The sequence below is a fragment of the Oncorhynchus keta genome, chromosome 28 (assembly GCF_023373465.1).
Source record: "Oncorhynchus keta strain PuntledgeMale-10-30-2019 chromosome 28, Oket_V2, whole genome shotgun sequence".
Classification (NCBI taxonomy): Eukaryota; Metazoa; Chordata; class Actinopteri; order Salmoniformes; family Salmonidae; genus Oncorhynchus; species Oncorhynchus keta.
The window spans coordinates 11450935-11475228 of record NC_068448.1 but is presented as its reverse complement, the minus strand read 5'-3'; the positions used below and the strand labels follow the sequence as shown (position 1 = coordinate 11475228).

At 42.8% G+C, this 24294-nt stretch overlaps 1 protein-coding gene across 1 annotated transcript in view; it reads right to left on the bottom strand.

Moving 5' to 3' along the window:
* LOC118374262 (copine-9-like) overlaps positions 1–24294 on the bottom strand; it is a 110962-nt gene that overhangs the window by 51911 nt on the left and 34757 nt on the right. The window contains exon 7 of the mRNA XM_052484788.1: positions 10174–10237. Coding sequence (XP_052340748.1) covers positions 10174–10237 — 64 coding nt within the window. The remainder of the gene's footprint in view (positions 1–10173; positions 10238–24294) is intronic.

The following is a 24294-nucleotide window of genomic DNA, read 5'->3' as shown; positions in this document are numbered from 1 at the left end:
TTGCCTTAACTCCCTTATCTTACCTCATTTGCACACACTGTATATAGACTTTGTTTTCTTTTTTTCTACTGTATTATTGACTGTATGTTTTGTTTATTCCATGTGTAACTCTGTGCTGTTGTATGTGTCGAATTGCTATGCTTTATCTTGGCCAGATCGCAGTTGCAAATGAGAACTTGTTCTTAACTAGCCTACCTGTTAAATAAAGGTGAAAAAAAAAAAAAAAAATCCATGCAGTGCAAAACAAATGTAAACATGTTTTACGTTTAAAACAACAACCTACAGCAACATTTGTTAGTTACTAAATACTTTTTGATTAGAGTCGCACTATATTATGCACATCTGCAAGCATAGCAGCAAAGGCTGGACAAATATGACTTCTCTTCTTTTGTTTTAATATGTTAAAACGCTGAATACAGCATCCCATGTACATCAGCTGACTTTATAAAAGGGAAATATTTTTTTCAAATAAAACAATTACCAGTTTGGGTCGCTGTTGCCCCTTTATAATGTTTTAAATAGTGTTTGTCTGGCCTGCAAATTCATTGTGTTATTTCAATATGGTCTGTGCGTTGATTGAGTTTGACACCACTTGGCTTGCGTATTTGGCATGGTCGGGCAGGCAAGTTCCCATTCAGTTGTTAAAAAGTGGGTGGGACAAGCATACATTGGCAGGCAAGCTGCAGAAGGACAAGCATACATTGGCAGGCAAGCTGCAGAAGGACAAGCAGCCTATTATTTCCTTTAGTTTCAGTGCAATTTGGCGCATCTTGCTCTGGCTAACATTAGTTGTTGATCTTGTTGTTGTTGATGTGCATAGGCAACTGAGAGAGAGCCTACCTTTTCATGATTGTTTGATCAATAGGAATGTGAAGTTCCCAAATGTAATTGGACTCCTGTGGTACTTACATATTTACAGAAATCCATTCAGGTGTTGTGGCTTTTGGTGAATGTGTTGTAATGATCTGAAGTCGCGCTGTGGCTACTGCCTGGAAACACACAGTCCAGTTCAAAGTGAATGATGGCAGGCCCTACTGCCTGGAAACACACAGTCCAGTTCAAAGTGAATGATGGCAGGCCCTACTGCCTGGAAACACACAGTCCAGTTCAAAGTGAATGATGGCAGGCCCTACTGCCTGGAAACACACAGTCCAGTTCAAAGTGAACGATGGCAGGCCCTACTGCCTGGAAACACACAGTCCAGTTCAAAGTGAATGATGGCAGGCCCTACTGCCTGGAAACACATAGTCCAGTTCAAAGTGAATGATGGCAGGCCCTACTGCCTGGAAACACATAGTCCAGTTCAAAGTGAATGATGGCAGGCCCTACTGCCTGGAAACACACAGTCCAGTTCAAAGTGAATGATGGCAGGCCCTACTGCCTGGAAACACACAGTCCAGTTCAAAGTGAACGATGGCAGGCCCTACTGCCTGGAAACACATAGTCCAGTTCAAAGTGAATGATGACAGGGCCGTGTGTGTGCACATAGGCCTATTGTAGCTCTGATTGGCTATGGCGCACTGGCCCGTGTCTTGGACAAAACATACTTTTTTATTAGGTTTTATTTATGGCAGTGTCTATTAATTGTCCAAACGCGCAGCAGCTTTACCACTCTAAATTGCTATAGAATTGCAACTAACTGTAACTAATGGGCAGTATATTGTATTGTAAAGAAGTCAGCCAGTGTTGATGTGGGTGATCATTCAAACAAAGAGATGCCTCCCTGGCCACCAGTTCATATTTCTAAACTACTGTATGTTTGCATAATATAATAATAAATTCTAAAAACGATGCTGATATTATTTTGTCCATTATTCAATTGTTTATTCAATTATGTTCTTCGCTCAAAGTATTACTATTTAATAGTAGTAGCCATAATTCATAAATGGCACCATGCAGGGTTCTATATGGAGTTCAGTCAAGAACCCCTAGGTATAAAAGGGATCTATATAGAATCTTTAGGGGTTCCATTTATGAAACAAGAGATGGAACCCTTATTTGTTTCTTTAAGCAACCTTTTCTTCTAATAGTGTACAGAATTAATCACATTGCATGGAGACTATTTATTTAGCTTGAGGCTCATCAATATGTATGGCTGTTTATGGTCTGTCGGTGGTGGTGTATGCGTTGATCGGTACACTGCTCTGTTTTGGGGAGTAGGACAGATCCCTGGGGAGATGCAACGGGACTGAAGCATGACGTGTGGTGGAGCCACCGTAATGAGCAGAGGCAGAGGGGTCTGACAGCAAGAGAGGGCATCATGGGAAATCCCTTAGCAGCCAGTTTCTCACTGACAGAGTAGTGAGCTCCGCCCACGCTCCTCTACATTTCTAAACTGTCTGTCTGTCTGTCTGTCTTATAATAAGTCTGGCTGCACATCTGACTACTGGCTGACTAACTGCAACTTTTGAAATGATATGACTAAACTCAACAAAAACAAGAAGAAACTGTATTATGAAGGCAGGAAATACCAACAATGAGCAGTGAGTCGATTATTGTTATCGATCGATAATGACAAACCTCCTGGCATTGACAACTTAGATGGAAATCTACTGAGGATGGTAGCTGACTATGGCCACTCCTATCTGTCATATCTTTAATCTAAGTCTAGAGGAATGTGTTAGTCCTCAGGTCTGGAGGGAAGCCAAAGTCATTCCGCAACCCAAGAATTGTAAAGCAGCCTTTACTGGTTCTAACAGCAGACCTTTCGGAAAAGCTGACCACGACTCCATTTTGCTGATCCCTGCCTACAGGCAGAAACTCAAACAAGAGGCTCCCACGCTGAGGTCTGTCCAACGCTGGTCAGACCAAGCTGACTCCACACTCCAAGACTGCTTCCATCACGTGGACTGGGACATGTTTCGTATTGCGTCAGATAAAAATATTGATGAATACGCTGATTCGGTGTGAGAGTTCATTAGAACGTGCGTCGAAGATGTCGTTCCCATAGCAACGATAAAAACATTCCCTAACCAGAAACCGTGGATTGATGGCAGCATTCGCGTGAAACTGAAAGCGCGAACCACTGCTTTTAATCAGGGTAAGGTGTCTGGTAACATGACCGAATACAAACAGTGCAGCTATTCCCTCCGCAAGGCTATTAAACAAGCTAAGCGTCAGTACAGAGACAAAGTGGAATCTCAATTCAACGGCTCAGACACAAGAGGCATGTGGCAGGGTCTACAGTCAATCACGGACTACAAGAAGAAACCCAGCCCAGTCACGGACCAGGATGTCTTGCTCCCAGGCAGACTAAATCACTTTATACAGTGCCACTGACACGGCCTGCAACGAAAACATGCGGTCTCTCCTTCACTGCAGCCGAGGTGAGTAAGACATTTAAACGTGTTAACCCTCGCAAGGCTGCAGGCCCAGACGGCATCCCCAGCCGCGCCCTCAGAGCATGCGCAGACTAGCTGGCCGGTGTGTTTACGGACATATTCAATCAATCCCTATACCAGTCTGCTGTTCCCACATGCTTCAAGAGGGCCACCATTGTTCCTGTTCCCAAGAAAGCTAAGGTAACTGAGCTAAACGACTACCGCCCCGTAGCACTCACTCCCGTCATCATGAAGTGCTTTGAGAGACTAGTCAAGGACCATATCACCTCCAACCTACCTGACACCCTAGACCCACTCCAATTTGCTTACCGCCCAAATAGGTCCACAGACGATGCAATCTCAACCACACTGCACACTGCCCTAACCCACCTGGACAAGAGGAATACCTATGTGAGAATGCTGTTCATCGACTACAGCTCGGCATTCAACACCATAGTACCCTCCAAGCTCGTCATCAAGCTCGAGACCCTGGGTCTCGACCCCGCCCTGTGCAACTGGGTACTGGACTTCCTGACGGGCCGCCCCCAGGTGGTGAGGGTAGGCAACAACATCTCCTCCCCGCTGATCCTCAACACGGGGGCCCCACAAGGGTGCGTTCTGAGCCCTCTCCTGTACTCCCTGTTCACCCACGACTGCGTGGCCACGCACGCTCCAACTCAATCATCAAGTTTGCGGACGACACAACAGTGGTAGGCTTGATTACCAACAACGACGAGACGGCCTACAGGGAGGAGGTGAGGGCCCTCGGAGTGTGGTGTCAGGAAAATAACCTCACACTCAACGTCAACAAAACTAAGGAGATGATTGTGGACTTCAGGAAACAGCAGAGGGAACACCCCCTATCCACATCGATGGAACAGTAGTGGAGAGGGTAGCAAGTTTTAAGTTCCTCGGCATACACATCACAGACAAACTGAATTGGTCCACTCACACTGACAGCGTCGTGAAGAAGGCGCAGCAGCGCCTCTTCAACCTCAGGAGGCTGAAGAAATTTGGCTCGTCACCAAAAGCACACAAACTTCTACAGATGCACAACCGAGAGCATCCTGGCGGGCTGTATCACCGCCTGGTACGGCAACTGCTCCGCCCTCAACCGTAAGGCTCTCCAGAGGGTAGTGAGGTCTGCACAACGCATCACCGGGGGCAAACTACCTGCCCTCCAGGACACCTACACCACCCGATGTTACAGGAAGGCCATAAAGATCATGAAGGACATCAACCACCCGAACCACTGCCTGTTCACCCCGCTATCATCCAGAAGGCGAGGTCAGTACAGGTGCATCAAAGCTGGGACCGAGAGACTGAAAAACAGCTTCTATCTCAAGGCCATCAGACTGTTAAACAGCCACCACTAACATTAAGTGGCTGCTGCCAACACACTGTCATTGACACTGAACCAACTCCAGCCACTTTAATAATGGGAATTGATGGGAAATGATGTAAATATATCACTAGCCACTTTAAACAATGCTACCTTATATAATGTTACTTACCCTACATTATTCATCTCATATGCATACGTATATACTGTACTCTACATCATCGACTGCATCCTTATGTAATACATGTATCACTAGCCACTTTAACTATGCCACTTTGTTTACTTTGTCTACATACTCATCTCATATGTATATACTGTACTCGATACCATCTACTGTATGCTGCTCTGTACCATCACTCATTCATATATCCTTATGTACATATTCGTTATCCCCTTACACTGTGTATAAGACAGTAGTTTTGGAATTGTTAGTTAGATTACTTGTTGGTTATCACTGCATTGTCGGAACTAGAAGCACAAGCATTTCGCTACACTCGCATTAACATCTGCTAACCATGTGTATGTGACAAATAACATTTGATTTGATTTGATTTGCCCTATCAGCTTGCTGCTAGCTCTTAGTAAACTGTTGGGAAAAATTGTGTTTGACCAAATACAATGCTATTTCTCTGTAAACAAATGAACAGACTTTCAGCATGCATATAGAAGGGCACTCAACATGTACTGCATTGACACAAATGACTGATGATTGGTTCAAATAAATCTATACTAAGAAGATTGTGGGAGCTGTACTGTTAGATTTCAGTGCAACCCTTGATATTATTGACCATAACTTATTGTTGAAAAACCTTAAGTGTTATGGCTTTCAACTTCAGCTGTGAATCCACAATATGGCAATTATCTAATAGAACATGTAGGGTTTCCTTTAATGGAAACTTCTCTAATGTTAAACATTTAAAGTCTGGTGTACTGCAGGGCAGCTCTCTAGGACCTACTATTTTATATTTTTACCAATGTGTGTGTCCATGTATGCTGATGATTCAACACTATACAGGTCAGCAACCACAGATAATGAAGTCACTGAAACATGTAAGAAGGAGTCGGAGTCAGTTTTGGAATGAGTGGCCGGTAATAAACTGGGTCCTGAAAATCTCAAAAACGAAGAGATTTGTATTTGGTACAAATCATTGTATTTGGTACAAGTCCTAGACCTCAGCTGAATCTGTGAATGATATGGCTCTTGAGCAAGTTGAGGAGACTAAATTACTTGGTGTTACCTTAGATTGTAAGCCGTCATGGTCAAAAGAAATATATATATATTTTTTAAACCTTTATTTATATATTTATATATATTGATTCAATGGTTGTAAAGATAGGGAGAGTGCTGCCGCGATAAAGAGATGCTCTGCTTTTTTGACACCACACTCCACAAAGCAAGTCTTGCAGGCTATTATTGATTATTGTCCAGTGATATGGTCAGGTGCTGCAAAAAAAAACCTAGTTAAGATGCAGCTGGCCCAGAACAGAGCGGCACGTCTTGCTCTTCACTGTGATCAGAGGGCTAATATCAATACTATGCATTTCCAATACATTGTTGCTTATAAAAACAAGAAGTGATGCAGTCAGTCTTTCCTCAATGCTTAGCCAAGAGAGACTCTTGGCTAAGAGAGTCTTGTTTTTATAAGCAACAATGTATAGGAAATTCCAAATTGTTTTCATAGCCAAATTACACAGCACTGAAACACACAATTACCCCACCAGACATGACAGCAGAGGGTTTTTTCCCAAGTCTCCAGGTCCAGAACAAATTCAAGGAAACGTACAGTATTATACAGAGCCATTATTGCATGGAACGCCCTTCCATCTCATGTTGCTCAAGAGAATAGCAAACCTGGTTTCAAAAAACAAAGAAGAAGCGACACCTCATGGCACACCGCCTCTCCTCCATGTGATCTACTTGTTGTGTGTATGTACTGACATGTACAGTACCAGTCAAAAGTTTGGACACACTTACTCATTCAAGGGTTTTTCTTTATTTTGTACTATTTTCTACATTGTAGAATCATAGTGAAGACATTAAAACTATGAAATAACACATATGGAATCATGTAGTATCAAAAAAAGTGTTAAATCAAAATATATTTTATATTTGAGATTCTTCAAAGTAGCCACTCTTTGCCTTGACAGCTTTGCACACTCTTGGCATTCTCTCAACCAGCTTCATGAGGAATGCTTTTCCAACAGTCTTGAAGGAGTTGCCACATATGCTGAGCACTTGTTGGCTGCTTTTCCTTCACTCTGCGGTCCAACTCATCCCAAACCATCTCAATTGGGTTGAGATCAGATGATTGTGGAGGCCAGGTCATCTGACGCAGCACTCCACCACTCTCCTTGGTCAAATAGCTCTTATACACCCTGGAGGTGTGCTTTGGGTCATTGTCCTGTTTAAAAACAAATGACAGTTCCACTATGCTCAAACCAGATGGGATGGCGTATCGCTGCAGAATGCTGTGGTAGCCATGCTGGTTAAGTGACCTTGAATTCTAAATAAATCACTGAGTGTCACCAGCAAAGCACCCCACACCGTCACACCTCCTCCTCCATGCTTCACAGTGGGAACCACACATGCAGATATCATCCGTTTCCAATTCTCCATTCACTTACTCTGCGTCTCACCAAGACACGGCAGTTGGAACCAAAAATCTCAAATTTGGACAGGATTCATCAAACCAAAAGGATACATTTCCAATGGTCTAATGTCCATTGCTCATGTTTCTTGGCCCAAGCAAGTCTCTTCTTATTGGTGTCCTTTAGGAGTGGTTTCTTTGCAGCAATTAGACAATGAAAGCCTGATTCACGCAGTCTCTTCTGAGCAGTCGATGTTGAGATGTGTCTGTTACTTGAACTCTGTGAAGCATTTATTTGGGCTGCAATCTGAGGAGCAGTTAACTCTAATGAACTTAACCTCTGTAGCAAACTCTGGGTCTTCTTTTCCTGTGGCGGTTCTCATGAGAGCCAGTTTCATTATAACGCTTGATGTTTTTTTTGCGACTGCACTTGAAGAAACTTTAAAAGTTCTTGACATTTTCCGGATTGACTGACCTTCGTGTCTTAAAACTTCTTGAGTGTAGGGGGCAGTATTTTCGTTTTTTGGCAAAAAAAATGTACCCATTTGAAACGGCCTTTCTCAGGCCCAGAAACTAGAATATGCATATAATTGTCAGATTAGGATAGAAAATACTCAAGTGTCCAAAACTGTCAAAATATTGTCTGTGAGTATAACAGAACTGGTATTGCAGGTGAAAACCTGAGGAAAATCAAACCAGGAAGTGCTGTTTTTCCTGAAAGCTCTCTGTTCCATTGGATGCCTTGCCTCCATTTAAAGGGATATCAACAAGATTCCTTTTCCTACGGCTTCCTCAAGCTGTGAACAGTGTTTAGACATAGTTCCAGGCTTTTATTTTGAAAAAATGAGCGAGAAAGAACCCATCGCGTCAGTGGATGGCTGGGTGCCAGCAGAGTTTTTCATGCGCAACAGCCATTTTCTCTCTCTCGCCTATGGAAGAAGCTACATTCTGGTTGACATATTAACAATTATATATTGTAAAAACAACCTGAGGATTGATTATAAAAAACAATTTGACATCTTTCTACACACTTTACGGATACTATTTGGAATTTGTGTCTGCAATGTCGTGACCGCTCAAGCCTGTGGATTTCTGAACATAACGCGCCAAACAAATGGAGGTGTTTTGGATATAAAAATAATCTTTATGGAACAAAAGGAACATTTATTGTGTAACTGGGAGTCTCGTGAGTGCAAACATCCGAAGATCGAAGGTAAGCGATTTAATTTATTTATTTTCTGACTTTCATGACCAATCTACTTGGCTGCTAGCGGTTTGTAATATTTTGTCTATTGAGAGAGATGTTCTTACATAAACGCTTGTTATGCTTTCGCCGAAAAGCTTTATTGAAATCTGACACGCCAGGTGGATTAACAACAAGCTAAGCTGTGTTTTGCTATATTGCACTTGTGATTTCATGAAAATTAAATATTTTTTGTAATTTAATTTGAATTTGGCGCTGTACAATTCAGCGGATGTTGATGAAAATGATCCCGCTAACGGGATGGGTGAAGTCAAGAAGTTTTAAGGTAATGATGGACTGTCATTTCTCTTTGCTTATTGGAGTTGTTCTTGCAATAATATGGACTTGGTCTTTTACCAAATAGGGCTTTCTTCTGTATACCACCCATACCTTGTCACAACACAACTGATTGGCTCAAACGCATTAAGGAAATTCCACAAATGAACTTTTAACAAGGCACACCTGTTAATTGAAATGCATTCCAGGTGACTACCTCATGAAGCTGGTTGAGAAAATGTCAAGAGTGTACAAAGCGGTCATCAAGGCAAAGGGTGGCTACTTTGAAGAATCTCAAATATAAAATATGTTTTGATTTGTTTCACACTTTTTTGGTTACTACATTATTCCATATGTGTTATTTCATAGTTTTGATGTCTTCATAGTTTTGATGTACACTATTATTCTATAATGTAGAACATAGTAAAAATAAAGAAAAACCCTTGAATGAGTAGGTGTGTCCAAATTTTTGACTGGTACTGTATGTGTAACTGATGACCCACACACATTAATGTTTTCAAATGTATGTGAATTCATTGTGAAGTATTTTGTCTGTCACATATTTTTCATTATGTGTCGGACGCATGTAAGGTTAGCTTTCGCTATTGGTGTCAGCTAATGGGTGGTTAGCTTGTAAGGTTAGCTTTCGCTATTGGTGTCAGCTAATGAGTGGTTAGCTTGTAGGGTTAGCTTTCGCTATTGGTGTCAGCTAATGGGTGGTTAGCTTGTAGGGTTAGCTTTCACTATTGGTGTCAGCTAATGGTGGTTAGCTTGTAGGTTTAGCTTTCGCTATTGGTGTCAGCTAATGGGTGGTTAGCTTGTAGGGTTAGCTTTCGCTATTGGTGTCAGCTAATGGGTGGTTAGCTTGTAGGGTTAGCTTTCGCTATTGGTGTCAGCTAATGGGTATACTAATAAAAATCTAAAACTTGTCACCAAATGGATGAGATGCTCAGAGTTAGGAATGAAGGAATCTTATTAATACTGGAGGGTTTAGACAGGGGAGTTGGGGATAGTGTGTGTGTGTGTGTGTGTGTGTGTGTGTGTGTGTGTGTGTGTGTGTGTGTCGAGGGGAGCACTACAAAGGAAAATGTTCAAATGACGAAGTGAAACATTTAACAGAAGAGGGAACAGCAAGCCAATTTAGAAAATATAGAAAATATAAATAGATGGGATAAAAAATAATAATAATAAAAATAAAAAAAAAGAGTTTGCCACCCTCCTGAAAATCAACTACAGTATGTGAATGGCAAAGAGATACAGAAGAAGAAGTATCTTAGACATTATGGATCCATATAATGCTTCTTGAGGTGGGGTTTACTGGCACGCTTCTCCACAACAATGGCTGAAACATTGGCTGACTCGTGTCCGGCTCAGAGGGGAATAGGTGACATGTCAGATACTGACCCTACAGTTACTGAGCTCCTCCGCCGTGAAGATAATGGCCCCTAACTTCTTCCCAGGAATCCCACTGTAAAAGAGAGAAAGAGAAGGAGAGGGAGAGAGAGAGTGATGGAAAGAGAGAGAGAGAGAGAGAGACAGAAAGAGATGTTTAAATATGAATGACATTACCATACATAGTCATATAGTCACAGGCATAACTTTCCGTTATTTTTAGATGACTTCCCCCTAAGTGACATGAGAAGACAAACATTTATATTACCATTTGATCAACATCTACTGCAGGTAAATCAATGTTAGAGTTTACATAGCCGGCCATAAATGGATGTTTCATTGTATTTTATGGGTTGGTTATGGTAGGCTATGGTAGGCTTATTCTAACCCATTGCTTTGTGCTACAGATAATAATATGTTTAGGCTATAGATTTTCATTCATTCCCAATGCATTTAATAACCCTCAATCTTCAAGAATAGGACTTAGAAAAATGGAAATATATACTGAACAAAAATATAAATGCAACATGCAATAATTTCAAAGATTTTATTGAGGTACAGTTCATATAAGGACATTAGTCAATTTAAATAAACTCATTAGGCCCTAATCTATGGATTTCACGACTGGGAAAACAGATATGCATCTGTTGGTCACAGATACAGTAACTTTAAAAAAAGGTAGGGGCGTGGATCCGAAAACCAGTCAGTATCTGGTGTGACCACCACTTGTCTCATGCAGCATGACACATCCCCTTTGCAAAGAGCTGATCAGGATGTTGATTGTGGCCTGTGGAATGTTGTCCCACCCCTCTCCAATGGCTGTGCGAAGTTGCTGGATATTGGCGAGAACTGGAACACGCTGATGGGTGGCCAGTCCTCTTCTGGCTGTGTCGGGTGGAGATTATAACCGTGGCAAAAGGTGTTTAAATGTTCATAGAGGACCAGCAGGGTCAAATCATAATAATCACAGTGGTTGTAGAGGGTGCACAAGGTGAGCATCTCAGGAGTAAATGTCAGTTGGCTTTTCATAGCTGAGAATTCAGAGTTGGAGACAGCAGGAGCGGGAGAGAGAGAAAGTCAAAAACAGCAGGTCTGGGGCATTTTAATTCAGGTCATGAAACATAGGACTAACACTAACACTAACATGGTGTTTATATTTTGGTTCAGCATAGATTAGGCAAATTGTTTAACCCGAGCATAACCCAAAAACGAAAAACGTATTAGCCTACGCTGTTGTTTATCATTTTGTGGTCACGGAGCATTGATTGGGCTCATAGGTTGAGTTGGAAAATAAATGCTGTTCTCATGGAATGGCATGCTTTGAGCACTATACTGTGCTATTTGCATGTGAAAATGAATGCCATTTGCTGCATTTACTATAGGCCAATTGTTTAAGTTTTTGTTGGTGACAGTTTAATATCTCAATAATTTGCAGCTGTTTTAAGTCTATCAAAAGTGCCTATGGATGATGCTGTTTATCAATCAGTATGGATTAGATTGAGCGATAAAAGCCTGACTCGTGGTCTTATTAAACAAAACTATTTGTTGACAGTATGGAGAATAAATACCACAGGGGAGTTTAGAAGGAACTCCTTCAGACTAATTCCAGACGCTGGGATGAAAAGTCTGACTGCATTCAACCCATACTGCATAGCACATTCACACAGCTGTATTTTCTTTTTTGTTCTGCTTTAATGAAGTTGCCATCACATCAAGGTTAATGCTTTGTTTTTTACTTCCATTCAACTCAGTGGATTCACCAAGTGAATGAGAGAGAGGATAATGAAAGCCAGAGCAGATGAGGGGAGAGAAGTGTAAGAATGGGATGAAGCGTGAAAGCATGTGAGAGAAGATAAGTGAGAGGCTATGCGACAGTTAGGGGCTTGCAAGGTCAACCCTGCAAGCTGGTCAATTACTGTGCAGTGAAGGTGGACTGCTGAATAAACCTGGGTCACTCTGGGCTAGCTGCATCTCACTCCACAGCTCTCCACTCCTCTCCTCCAGTCATTAGTAGTTACCTCTGACTTTCTCATCAAATGGATTTTGAGAAGGATGAGAGGAATTAAGGAAATGCTATTGAGACTCTCCCCTGGTGCAGCTCATCCTCTCACCACATCTCTGTCTAATCTAACCATGTACAATCTCAGAGAGTCCTCACTGAGTTAAAGAGGTGACACAGTGCAATACTATTCCAGTCTGCAATTCTGACCGAGAATGGACACCACTCATAATTACAAACCTCGGTTTTAACTATGAGGTGTTATACAGTGCCTTCAGAATGTATTCACACCTCTTTTTCATTTTTCCAAATGTTGTGTTACAGCCTGAATTTCAAATGTATAAAATTGAAATTTTGTGTCACTGATCTACACACAATACCCCAAAATGTCAAAGTGGAAATTTGTTAGCATTTTTTATGAATAAAAAATACAAGGCTGAAATATCTTGAGTCAATAAGTATTCAACCCCTTTATTATGGCAAACATAAATAAGTTCAACAGTAACAATGTGTTTGACAAATCGCATAACAAGTTGCATGGACTCATTCCGTGTTCGACAACAGTGGTTAATATGATTTTAGAATGACTACCCCATCTTTGTACCCCACAGATGCAATTATCTGTAAGGTCCCTCAATCGAGTAGTGAATTTCAAGCAGATTCAAAATATTCAAAAACATGCATCCTGTTTGCAACAAGGCACTTAAAGGAATACTGCAAAAAATGTGGCAAAGAAATTAACTTCTTGTCCTGAATACAAAGTGTTATGTTTGGGGCAAATCCAAAACAACACCGATTGTTTTCAAGCATGGTGGTGGCTGCATCATGTATGGGTATGCTTGTCATTGGCAAGGATGAGGGAGTTTTTTTAGGACAAAATTAAATGGAATATAGCTACAAACATAGCAGCAGCGGTGTGTGGGTATTATCAGTGGGGAAGTCAAGCCAGAAAAAAAAGCCATATTACAACCTGTGATAATTGCATTGTTTGCTCTATAACCTGTTAGTTCATATGCCTTGCGACTGTGATATATAGGCCTAAACCAGAGAACAACCTCTGTCCAGTGAAGTCCACAAAGCATATTGCATGTAACAAACAGTTACATGACCTACAGCATGGTCAAGCAAGTTAATGTTTTTGATTTTTTTGGACTAATTATCAACTATGATTTAGAACCAGCGAGAGTTACCACAAGTCACAAAGACAACAGGCTCTGCCTCCACTATTTCAACATCATCAAATCACCTCTGCTTAGTCTAATTCAGCGACAACTAAGACACCAAAAACAACATTAGTCCAACCAGCGTAAGCTAAATATGATTTGGCTGTCCATGGTTCTGATTTCACTGTGTCTGTCTTTGTGTGTGTCTGTGTGCGTTCGTACATTCTACAGAAAACATATTGACTCGCCCTACTTGTAGGGAAATGACATTGCCATCCTCCTCTCCTTCATGTTGACCAAACAATCTGTTTTTGTTGTAATAGGCTACCTGGCTAAAATAATCACAGTTCAGCTCAAGATTGGCTATTATTTCATTTTAAAAATGTATCAAGGCCAAATGCTCGCTGGCTGGCTTCCCTTGCATTCAATAAGACGGTCGGCAACAATGTCATACTCTTTTTGACCAGACCGCATCAGAGAGTCTCTGTATGTGTAACTCATCTAGGCCTGAGGGGCGCTGTTTCGCTCTCTCTGGTGAGCTACATTCAACCTCTTGCGAATTGCAGAAAAATGATAAAACACAGAGAGTGTAATGAAATTATGTATTTTTCATTTTTTGGAAAATATTTTGGGGAAGCCTGGCTTCCCTAGGCATCCACGAATACACACCACAAGCAAAATCTTAGAGGAAGCCTGGATCAGTCTGCTTTCCAAAAGACACTGGGAGACAAAATTTACCTTTCAGCAGGATAATAACCTACAAACACAAGGCCAAATCTATACTGGAGTTGCTTACCAAGATGTTACAGTTTGACTTAAATCCACTTGAAAATCTATGGCAAGACTTGCAAATGGCTGTCTAGCAATGAATAACAATCAACATGACAGAGTTTGAAGAATTTAAAAAAGAAAAATGGGAAAATATTGTACAATCCAGGTGTAAAAAATATATTTATGTATTTAATTTACAATGCATTTGTAAACATGTGTGTAGATGGGTGAGCAAAAATGTCTATTTAATCCATTTAGAACTCTGTAACAAAACAAAATGTAGAATAAGTCAAGAGGTATACATCATTTCTGAAGGCACTGTATAACACATGGTGAGTAATGGCAGTAAATTGTGGAGGAAATAGAACAGTTAGTGAAAAACAGAGCGTTCTGTCTCCACCATCCTGATGGTATCTGGATATGGAGAGGAAATAACAAATGACCGTAAGTTTCCTTGGTAACGGAAGTCATAGCAGCAGCAGCAGAAAACAGGACACATCGTCTAACTATGTCATAGCAGACAACAGAGCCCCGGGGCAGAAATCCTGTTAGCTAAAGGCCCACCACGTCTCAATGTGATTAGACCTGGGAGAGAATGTCCTTCAGAAACATAATCTCCTCCCTGTCACTCCCATCCCCAGTCTGAAGGCAAATGGAATTGCAAGAGTAGCAACAGGTAGGCAACCTATTATTACGGAAGACCAGAGAGGACATATGAATAAATAAATACAAATGCATCGTTATGTTGAGATCACGACTTACAGTATTTCTCATGATCACTACATAACAATAGTTGTTTGGTCGAAAGTACAATCCATTCATTTGTTCAGATGCATGATAACCACATCATCAAGGAGCCATGTGATCGCAATGCCGTCGTGGGGCATTTAAGCCCTGAACGATGCCTGACAGGCAGTTATGTCTCCCAGGCTGTGTGCCGCCCCAAAGAACACAGCCAATCGCATGCAAGGAAAAACACAGCTAACTTGGCTAGTTCTATGAGCTAGCTAGCAAGCTACACTATTCAAATTTTGTGGATTTGGCTATTTCAGCCACACCCATTGCTGACAGGTGTATACAATTGAGCACACAGCCATGCAATCTTCATTGACAAACATTGGCAGTAGAATGACGTCACTGAAGAGCTCAGTGGCTTTCAACATGGCATCTTCATAGGATGCCACCTTTCCAACAAGTCAGTTCGTCAAATTTCTGTCCTGCAAGAGCTGCCCCGGTCAACTGTAAGTGCTGGTATTATGAAGTGGAAACGTCTAGGAACAACAACGGCTCAGCCGCAAAGTGGTAAGCCACACAAGCTCTCAGAACGGGACCGCCGAATGCTTAAGCGCGTAGAGAGTAAAAATGGTCTGTCCTCAGTTGCAAAACTCACTACTGAGTTCCAAACCGTCTCTGGAAGCAACGTCAGCACAAAAACTGTTCACCGGGAGCTTCGTGAAATGGGTTTCCATGGCCAAGCAGCCACAAACAAGCCTAGGATCACCATGCACAATGCCAAGAATCGGCTGGAGTGGTGTAAAGCTCGCCACCATTGGACTCTGGAGAAGTGGAAACACGGTCTCAGGAGTGATGAATCACGCTTCGCCATCTGGCAGTCCAACGGATGAATCTGGGTTTAGCAGATGCCAGGAGAACGCTATTTGCCCGAATGCATAGTGCCAACTGTAAAGTTTGGTGGATGAGGCTGGGGCTGTTTTTCATGGGCTAAGTATCATGGGCTAAAGACAATGGAAGTAGCAAACTTTGTGGAAATTAATATTTGTGTCATTCTCAACTTTTGGCCACGACTGTACAATAAGGCCATGACAACAAAAAGACAACAGTCACACAGTGGCAGAGTAAATTGAACTTTCTTTCATAAAAGAAAACTGAGAACAACATCTGTCCAGTGAAGTCCAAGAAGCAAATATTGCAAGTAAAATAAGAAATGTTGACTTACTTGTAGACTAGTTGAACGCCAATGCCATCCTCCTCTTTCATTTTGGCATAACAGTCCATGGCTCTGTCATACAGTACTAGGCGACATATTGTATAATAACCTACAGGCATAATCATAATCTACAAACAACAAATAATCTACAGGCATAATCTCCAAACAACGAACACAATTGAATTTTATCCAGTGGTGTAAAGTACTTAAGTATAAATACTTTAAAGTACTACATTTACATTTAAGTCATTTAGCAGACGCTCTTATCCAGAGCGACTTACAAATTGGTGCATTTACCTTATGACATCCAGTGGAACAGCCACTTTACAATAGTGCATCTAAATCTTTTAAGGGGGGGGGGGGGTGAGAAGGATTACTTTATCCTATCCTAGGTATTCCTTAAAGAGGTGGGGTTTCAGGTGTCTCCGGAAGGTGGTGATTGACTCCGCTGTCCTGGCGTCGTGAGGGAGTTTGTTCCACCATTGGAGGGCCAGAGCAGCGAACAGTTTTGACTGGGCTGAGCAGGAACTGTACTTCCTCAGTGGTAGGGAGGCGAGCAGGCCAGAGGTGGATGAACGCAGTGCCCTTGTTTGGGTGTAGGGCCTGATCAGAGCCTGGAGGTACTGAGGTGCCGTTCCCCTCACAGCTCCATAGGCAAGCACCATGGTCTTGTAGCGGATGCGAGCTTCAACTGGAAGCAAGTGGAGAGAGCGGAGGAGCGGGGTGACGTGAGAGAACTTGGGAAGGTTGAACACCAGACGGGCTGCGGCGTTCTGGATGAGTTGTAGGGGTTTAATGGCACAGGCAGGGAGCCCAGCCAACAGCGAGTTGCAGTAATCCAGCCGGGAGATGACAAGTGCCTGGATTAGGACCTGCGCCGCTTCCTGTGTGAGGCAGGGTCGTACTCTGCGGATGTTGTAGAGCATGAACCTACAGGAACGGGCCACCGCCTTGATGTTAGTTAAGAACGACAGGGTGTTGTCCAGGATCACGCCAAGGTTCTTAGCGCTCTGGGAGGAGGACACAATGGAGTTGTCAACCGTGATGGCGAGATCATGGAACGGGCAGTCCTTCCCCGGGAGGAAGAGCAGCTCCGTCCGTCTTGCCGAGGTTCAGCTTGAGGTGGTGATCCGTCATCCACACTGATATGTCTGCCAGACATGTCTGCAGAGATGCGATTCGCCACCTGGTCATCAGAAGGGGGAAAGGAGAAGATTAATTGTGTGTCGTCTGCTTAGCAATGATAGGAGAGACCATGTGAGGTTATGACAGAGCCAAGTGATTTGGTGTATAGCGAGAATAGGAGAGGGCCTAGAACAGAGCCCTGGGGGACACCAGTGGTGAGAGCGCGTGGTGAGGAGACAGATTCTCGCCACGCCACCTGGTAGGAGCGACCTGTCAGGTAGGACGCAATCCAAGCGTGGGCCGCGCCGGAGATGCCCAACTCGGAGAGGGTGGAGAGGATGATCTGATGGTTCACAGTATCGAAGGCAGCCGATAGGTCTAGAAGGATGAGAGCAGAGGAGAGAGAGTTAGCTTTAGCAGTGCGGAGCGCCTCCGTGATACAGAGAAGAGCAGTCTCAGTTGAATGACTAGTCTTGAAACCTGACTGATTTGGATCAAGAAGGTCATTCTGAGAGAGATAGCGGGAGAGCTGGCCAAGGACGGCACGTTCAAGAGTTTGAGAGAAAAGAAAGAAGGGATACTGGTCTGTAGTTGTTGACATTGGAGGGATCGAGTGTAGGTTTTTTCAGAAGGGGTGCAACTCTCGCTCTCTTGAAGACGGAAGGGACGTAGCCAGCGGTCAGGGATGAGTTGATGAGCGAGGTGAGGTAAGGGAGAAGGTCTCCGGAAATCGTCTGGAGAAGAGAGGAGGGGATAGGGTCAAGCGGGCAGGTTGTTGGGCGGCCGGCCGTCACAAGACGCGAGATTTCATCTGGAGAGAGAGGGGAGAAAGAGGTCAGAGCATAGGGTAGGGCAGTGTGAGCAGAACCAGCGGTGTCGTTTGACTTAGCAAACGAGGATCGGATGTCGTCGACCTTCTTTTCAAAATGGTTGACGAAGTCATCTGCAGAGAGGGAGGAGGGGGGAGGGGGAGGAGGATTCAGGAGGGAGGAGAAGGTGGCAAAGAGCTTCCTAGGGTTAGAGGCAGATGCTTGGAATTTAGAGTGGTAGAAAGTGGCTTTAGCAGCAGAGGCAGAGGAGGAAAATGTAGAGAGGAGGGAGTGAAAGGATGCCAGGTCCGCAGGGAGGCGAGTTTTCCTCCATTTCCGCTCGGCTGCCCGGAGCCCTGTTCTGTGAGCTCGCAATGAGTCGTCGAGCCACGGAGCGGGAGGGGAGGACCGAGCCGGCCTGGAGGATAGGGGACATAGAGAGTCAAAGGATGCAGAAAGGGAGGAGAGGAGGGTTGAGGAGGCAGAATCAGGAGATAGGTTGGAGAAGGTTTGAGCAGAGGGAAGAGATTATAGGATGGAAGAGGAGAGAGTAGCAGGGGAGAGAGAGCGAAGGTTGGGACGGCGCGATACCATCCGAGTAGGGGCAGTGTTGGATGAGAGCGAGAGGGAAAAGGATACAAGGTAGTGGTCGGAGACTTGGAGGGGAGTTGCAATGAGGTTAGTGGAAGAACAGCATCTAGTAAAGATGAGGTCGAGCGTATTGCCTGCCTTGTGGGTAGGGGGGGAAGGTGAGAGGGTGAGGTCAAAAGAGGAGAGGAGTGGAAAGAAGGAGGCAGAGAGGAATGAGTCAAAGGTAGACGTGGGGAGGTTAAAGTCGCCCAGAACTGTGAGAGGTGAGCCGTCCTCAGGAAAGGAGCTTATCAAGGCATCAAGCTCATTGATGAACTCTCCGAGGGAACCTGGAGGGCGATAAATGATAAGGATGTTAAGCTTGAAAGGGCTGGTAACTGTGACAGCATGGAATTCAAAGGAGGCGATAGACAGATGGGTAAGGGGAAAAAGAGAGAATGACCACTTGGGAGAGATGAGGATCCCGGTGCCACCACCCCGCTGACCAGAAACTCTCGGGGTGTGCGAGAACATGTGGGCGGACGAAGAGAGCGCAGTAGGAGTAGCAGTGTTATCTGTGGTGATCCATGTTTCCGTCAGTGCCAAGAAGTCGAGGGACTGGAGGGAGGCATAGGCTGAGATGAACTCTGCCTTGTTGGCCGCAGATCGGCAGTTCCAGAGGCTACCGGAGACCTGAACTCCACATGGGTCGTGCGCGCTGGGACCACCAGATTAGGTGGCCGCGGCCACGCGGTGTGGAGCGTTTGTATGGTCTGTGCAGAGAGGAGAGAACAGGGATAGACAGACACATAGTTGACAGGCTACAGAAGAGGCTACGCTAATGCAAGGAGATTGGAATGACAAGTGGACTACACGTCTCGAATGTTCAGAAAGTTAAGCTTACGTAGCAAGAATCTTATTGACTAAAATGATTCAGTACTGCTGAAGTAGGCTAGCTGGCAGTGGCTGCGTTGTTGACTTTGTAGGCTAGCTGGCAGTGGCTGCGTTGTTGACACTACACTAATCAAGTCGTTCCGTTGAGTGTAATAGTTTCTACAGTGCTGCTATTCGGGGGCTAGCTGGCTAGCTAGCAGTGTTGATTACGTTACGTTGCGTTAAAAGAACGACAATAGACGGCTATGTAGCTAGCTACGATCAAGCAAATCAAACCGTTGTGCTGTAATGAAATGAAATGAAAATGTGATACTACCTGTGGAGCGAAGCGGAATGCGACCGGGTTGTTGAAGTTCTATTCGGTAGACGTTGGCTAGCTGTTGGCTAGCTAGCAGTGTCTCCTACGTTAAGGACGACAAATAGCTGGCTAGCTAACCTCGGTAAATTAAGATAATCACTCTAAGACTACACACTCTAAACTACACAATTATCTTGGATACGAAGACAGCAAAGACAACTATGTAGCTAGCTAACACTACACTAATCAAGTCGTTCAGTTGAGTGTAATAGTTTCTACAGTGCTGCTATTCGGTAGACGGTGGACGTTTGCTAGCTGGCTAGCTGCTGGGCAGATAGCAGTGTAGACTACGTTAGGACGACGAAATACGATAATTACGCAATTATCTTTGATACAAAGACGGCTATGTAGCTAGCTAAGAAGAAATTGCTAAGATTAGACAAATCAAACCATTGTACTATAATGAAATGTAATGAAATCTGGGCTATATAATGACTGTATGGCTATCTAAATGTCCTAATTTCTTATGCCATCAATGAAAAATTAATCTCATCTGTCAAAAAAACTGGACTGCAGTTATTCAGGATGATACGCTACTTTAATTATAAACTAATGTACTATTACACACTTCAAGAAGACCTAATTCATCCCAATCAACACACAGCGTTCCAATCTGAAAACAATGCGTTCGCTAGAACTTGCCCTGATCCGGTTCATGCCTGCTCCGGTAAGTTGGTTAATGCCTTTACTACTTAAGTAATTATTTGGTGTATATGTACTGTTTACATTTTTTTTTACAACTTTTACTTTTACTCAACTACATTCCTAAAGAAAATAATGTACTTTTTACTACATACATTTTTCCTGACACCCAAAAGTACTTAGCAGGACAGAAAAATGGTCCAATTCACACACTTATCAAGAGAACATCCCTGGTCATCCCTACTGCCTCTGATCTGGAGGACTCAGTAAAGATACACGCTTTGTTTGTAAATGTAATCTGAGTGTTGGAGTGTGCCCCTGGCTATCCTTAAATAAACATTTTTTTAAAGAGTTGTACTTTTAATACTTAAGTATATTTGAAACCAAATACTTTTACTCAAGTAGTATTTTACTGTGTGATTTTCACTTTTACGCGAGTCATTTTCTGTTAAGGCATCTTTACATTTACTCAAGTATGACACTAGGTACTTTTTACACCACTGATTGTTATTAATGGCAGATTGAATGCAGAGATACCATGATGACTATAGTTGTACATCAGTAGTTTTCCTCTCGTCACTCACTGACAGTCACTCAATCAGCCCATATCGGTAAAAACATTTTAGATTGGTAAATGAGTCTAGTTAGTCTAGCCAGCTATCTAAACGTGTTGTAATCTTGGCTGAATTACCGACCGGACACCCAGGGTATGTGTCCAGGAGCCCTGACCTCTAGGGGGACCCCATTGATTTTGTTAGTCACACTTACTCAGATATTATATTAACATGGCATAAGTGTGTACAAAAATGTGTACAATTGTATTAAATTAGCTTTAACACTGCAAAAAAAAAAGTATACCCACCCCATGGCAAAACGTGTAGAATAGCAGCAAATTAGCTGTTAAACTGCAACCCCAAAACAGTTCTGTAAAGCAAACTCATGTTTTTATGATAATGCTCTTCTAGTGTAAGAGCTGTTTGAAAAGGCTGCCTGAAATTTCAACCTGTTTGGTGGGATGGAGTTTTGGCCTGCCTTGTGACATCACCAGGCAGTAAATTAGTCAATAGACCAATAAGAAAAAGAGTTCCAAACCTCTCTTCCAATAACAGCTAGTTTTCAGACCACTCCCAGACAGTCTTAGCAACATTTAAATGATTTGATATTGAGATAAAAACAGCTGAATCTGACCTTAATTACAATACTTTTTCTGCTAACAGATCCCTCTGCACAATTTAAAGTATAGTTTTTTAATTTCCAGTGTTGAGTTAATGTGAGTAAATGTGTAGTGGCTAATTGTATAGCTAATAGGCTATGTGTTTATAGATTGGTTGCTGTAGCTTCATTCACCTCAGTCAATGTAATAATGTCTGAGGTCAGTTTTGCTTGTTTTTTCTGTTCTCCAATAACAATTTTAGAGTTTTTAAATACTATAGAAATGCCCGTAAATGAGCGTTAACTTTCTTATAACTTCACTGACTGCCTGCAAGGAGCTTTTTCTATGAAACAATCCTGACTTTTCAGCCTCTGAGGCTGCTACTGAATCTGATCCAGGTCTGAGGCTAAAACTGAATCTTATCAGCCTGTCAGGAATGGAGCTCACCCACTCTGTAAATGTAAATATTATCCATAAAACAAAGTGTCCCATACAATTATATACTGTATTTATCAGTTATGCAAGATAAACAGCATAACCAACAAGCTAGCTAGCTAACAAGACTACCTAGCTAGCTCACAAGACCAGCCAAGTTAGCTGCGTTGTGGCTTGCATGTCATTGGCTGTGGTCTTGGGGGTGGCACACAGCCTGGGAGACAGAACTGCCTGTCAGGCATCGTTTAGGGCTTAAATGCCCCACGAGGGCTTAGCTCACCCAAGAGCTCTTTGCTCAAAGTAAATGACATTTAACTTGCTTACATTCTAACTTATTAACAGATAATGAGCTCCAAACACAAATGAATGAATTATGTCAGCATGAAATGTACCATCCCTTAGTGTAACAATCAATAAAAACGTGGGAGCCGATCCATCGTGGGCTCTGCCGCCTCAGCCATACTGTCTATCTGCCGTCAATACGTACACTCCTATTTATAGAGTTTATCTTGTGATCTCGACAAAACATATTTTGTTATGTCGTGATCATGAGGTAAAAAGTTGTGATCGACATAACGAGGGAATTCTTTTTTTTATTCATATGTCCTCTCTGGGCTTCTGTATATTCTTAAGCTGATCCCATAGATATCTATTTCTGAGCTGTTTCTATTGCAACGTATTGTCTACACAGATCAAAGTCCAGAACATGTATTTGTACTAACAATACACTTACAATTATGGCAAAACAAAACCCTATGTATTTTGAATTGCATTCCACAAGAAGTAGAGAATGACAGATGTGGACGCATTACAAGGTAGCCATTAAAAGATGAAAGAACACCTAGTTCATTATGAATGTATTTGCCTGCCTTGTTCCATCTTTGCAGCTGGCCTTACCCAAAGGAGTCGAATACAAACTTTAGGATGTGTGAGCCCGTCTCGAGTCAACAGTCCTCAATATTTCAGGACCATGCCCCAGATTCAGACGGTGAGATGAAGCAGAATACTGGCACATCTTTATGAGACTGCTCTTTTCCCTGCCAACTGAATCAGAGATGGTCCCTGCATTCTGTGGCTGACAAGGAGACAGTGGGATGTCTGTGACGCACTTAGGGAGAACAGAGTTCCCTAACTTCCATGTACATGACACATTAACAACTGAGGAATGATTTATGAGAAATGTCAATCCAACTTTACCGAGCACTATTGTACGGTCTGCATTTATAGACTGGACTTACGGTCCTGAAAAGTCTGGCACATAAATATTGAAAATGAAATCCCCAAAAATGTCCAAAGTAATTAGACAAAGCTGTAGTTAAAGTACGCCACAAAGGTGAGCTATAGTTAAAGTACACCACAAAGGTGAGCTGTAGTTAAAGTACGCCACAAAGGTCAGCTGTAGTTAAAGTATGCCACAAAGGTGAGCTGTAGTTAAAGTACGCCACAAAGGTGAGCTGTAGTTAAAGTACGCCACAAAGGTGAGCTGTAGTTAAAGTACGCCACAAAGATGAGCTGTAGTTAAAGTACGTCACAAAGGTGAGCTGTAGTTAAAGTACGCCACAAAGGTGAGCTGTAGTTAAAGTACGCCACAAAGGTGAGCTGTAGTTAAAGTACGCCACAAAGGTGAGCTGTAGTTAAAGTACGCCACAAAGATGAGCTGTAGTTAAAGTACGTCACAAAGGTGAGCTGTAGTTAAAGTACGCCACAAAGGTGAGCTGTAGTTAAAGTACGCCACAAAGGTGAGCTGTAGTTAAAGTACGCCACAAAGGTGAGCTGTAGTTAAAGTACGCCACAAAGGTGAGCTGTAGTTAAAGTACGCCACAAAGGTGAGCTGTAGTTAAAGTACGCCACAAAGGTGAGCTGTAGTTAAAGTACGTAAAAAAAACGAGCTGTAGTTAAAGTACGCCACAAAGATGAGCTGTAGTTAAAGTACGTCACAAAGGTGAGCTGTAGTTAAAGTACGCCACAAAGATGAGCTGTAGTTAAAGTACGCCACAAAGGTGAGCTGTAGTTAAAGTACGTCACAAAGATGAGCTGTATTTAAAGTACGCCACAAAGGTGAGCTGTAGTTAAAGTACGCCACAAAGGTGAGCTGTAGTTAAAGTACGTCACAAAGGTGAGCTGTAGTTAAAGTACGTCACAAAGATGAGCTGTATTTAAAGTACGCCACAAAGGTGAGCTGTAGTTAAAGTACGCCACAAAGGTGAGCTGTAGTTAAAGTACGCCACAAAGGTGAGCTGTATTTAAAGTACGCCACAAAGGTGAG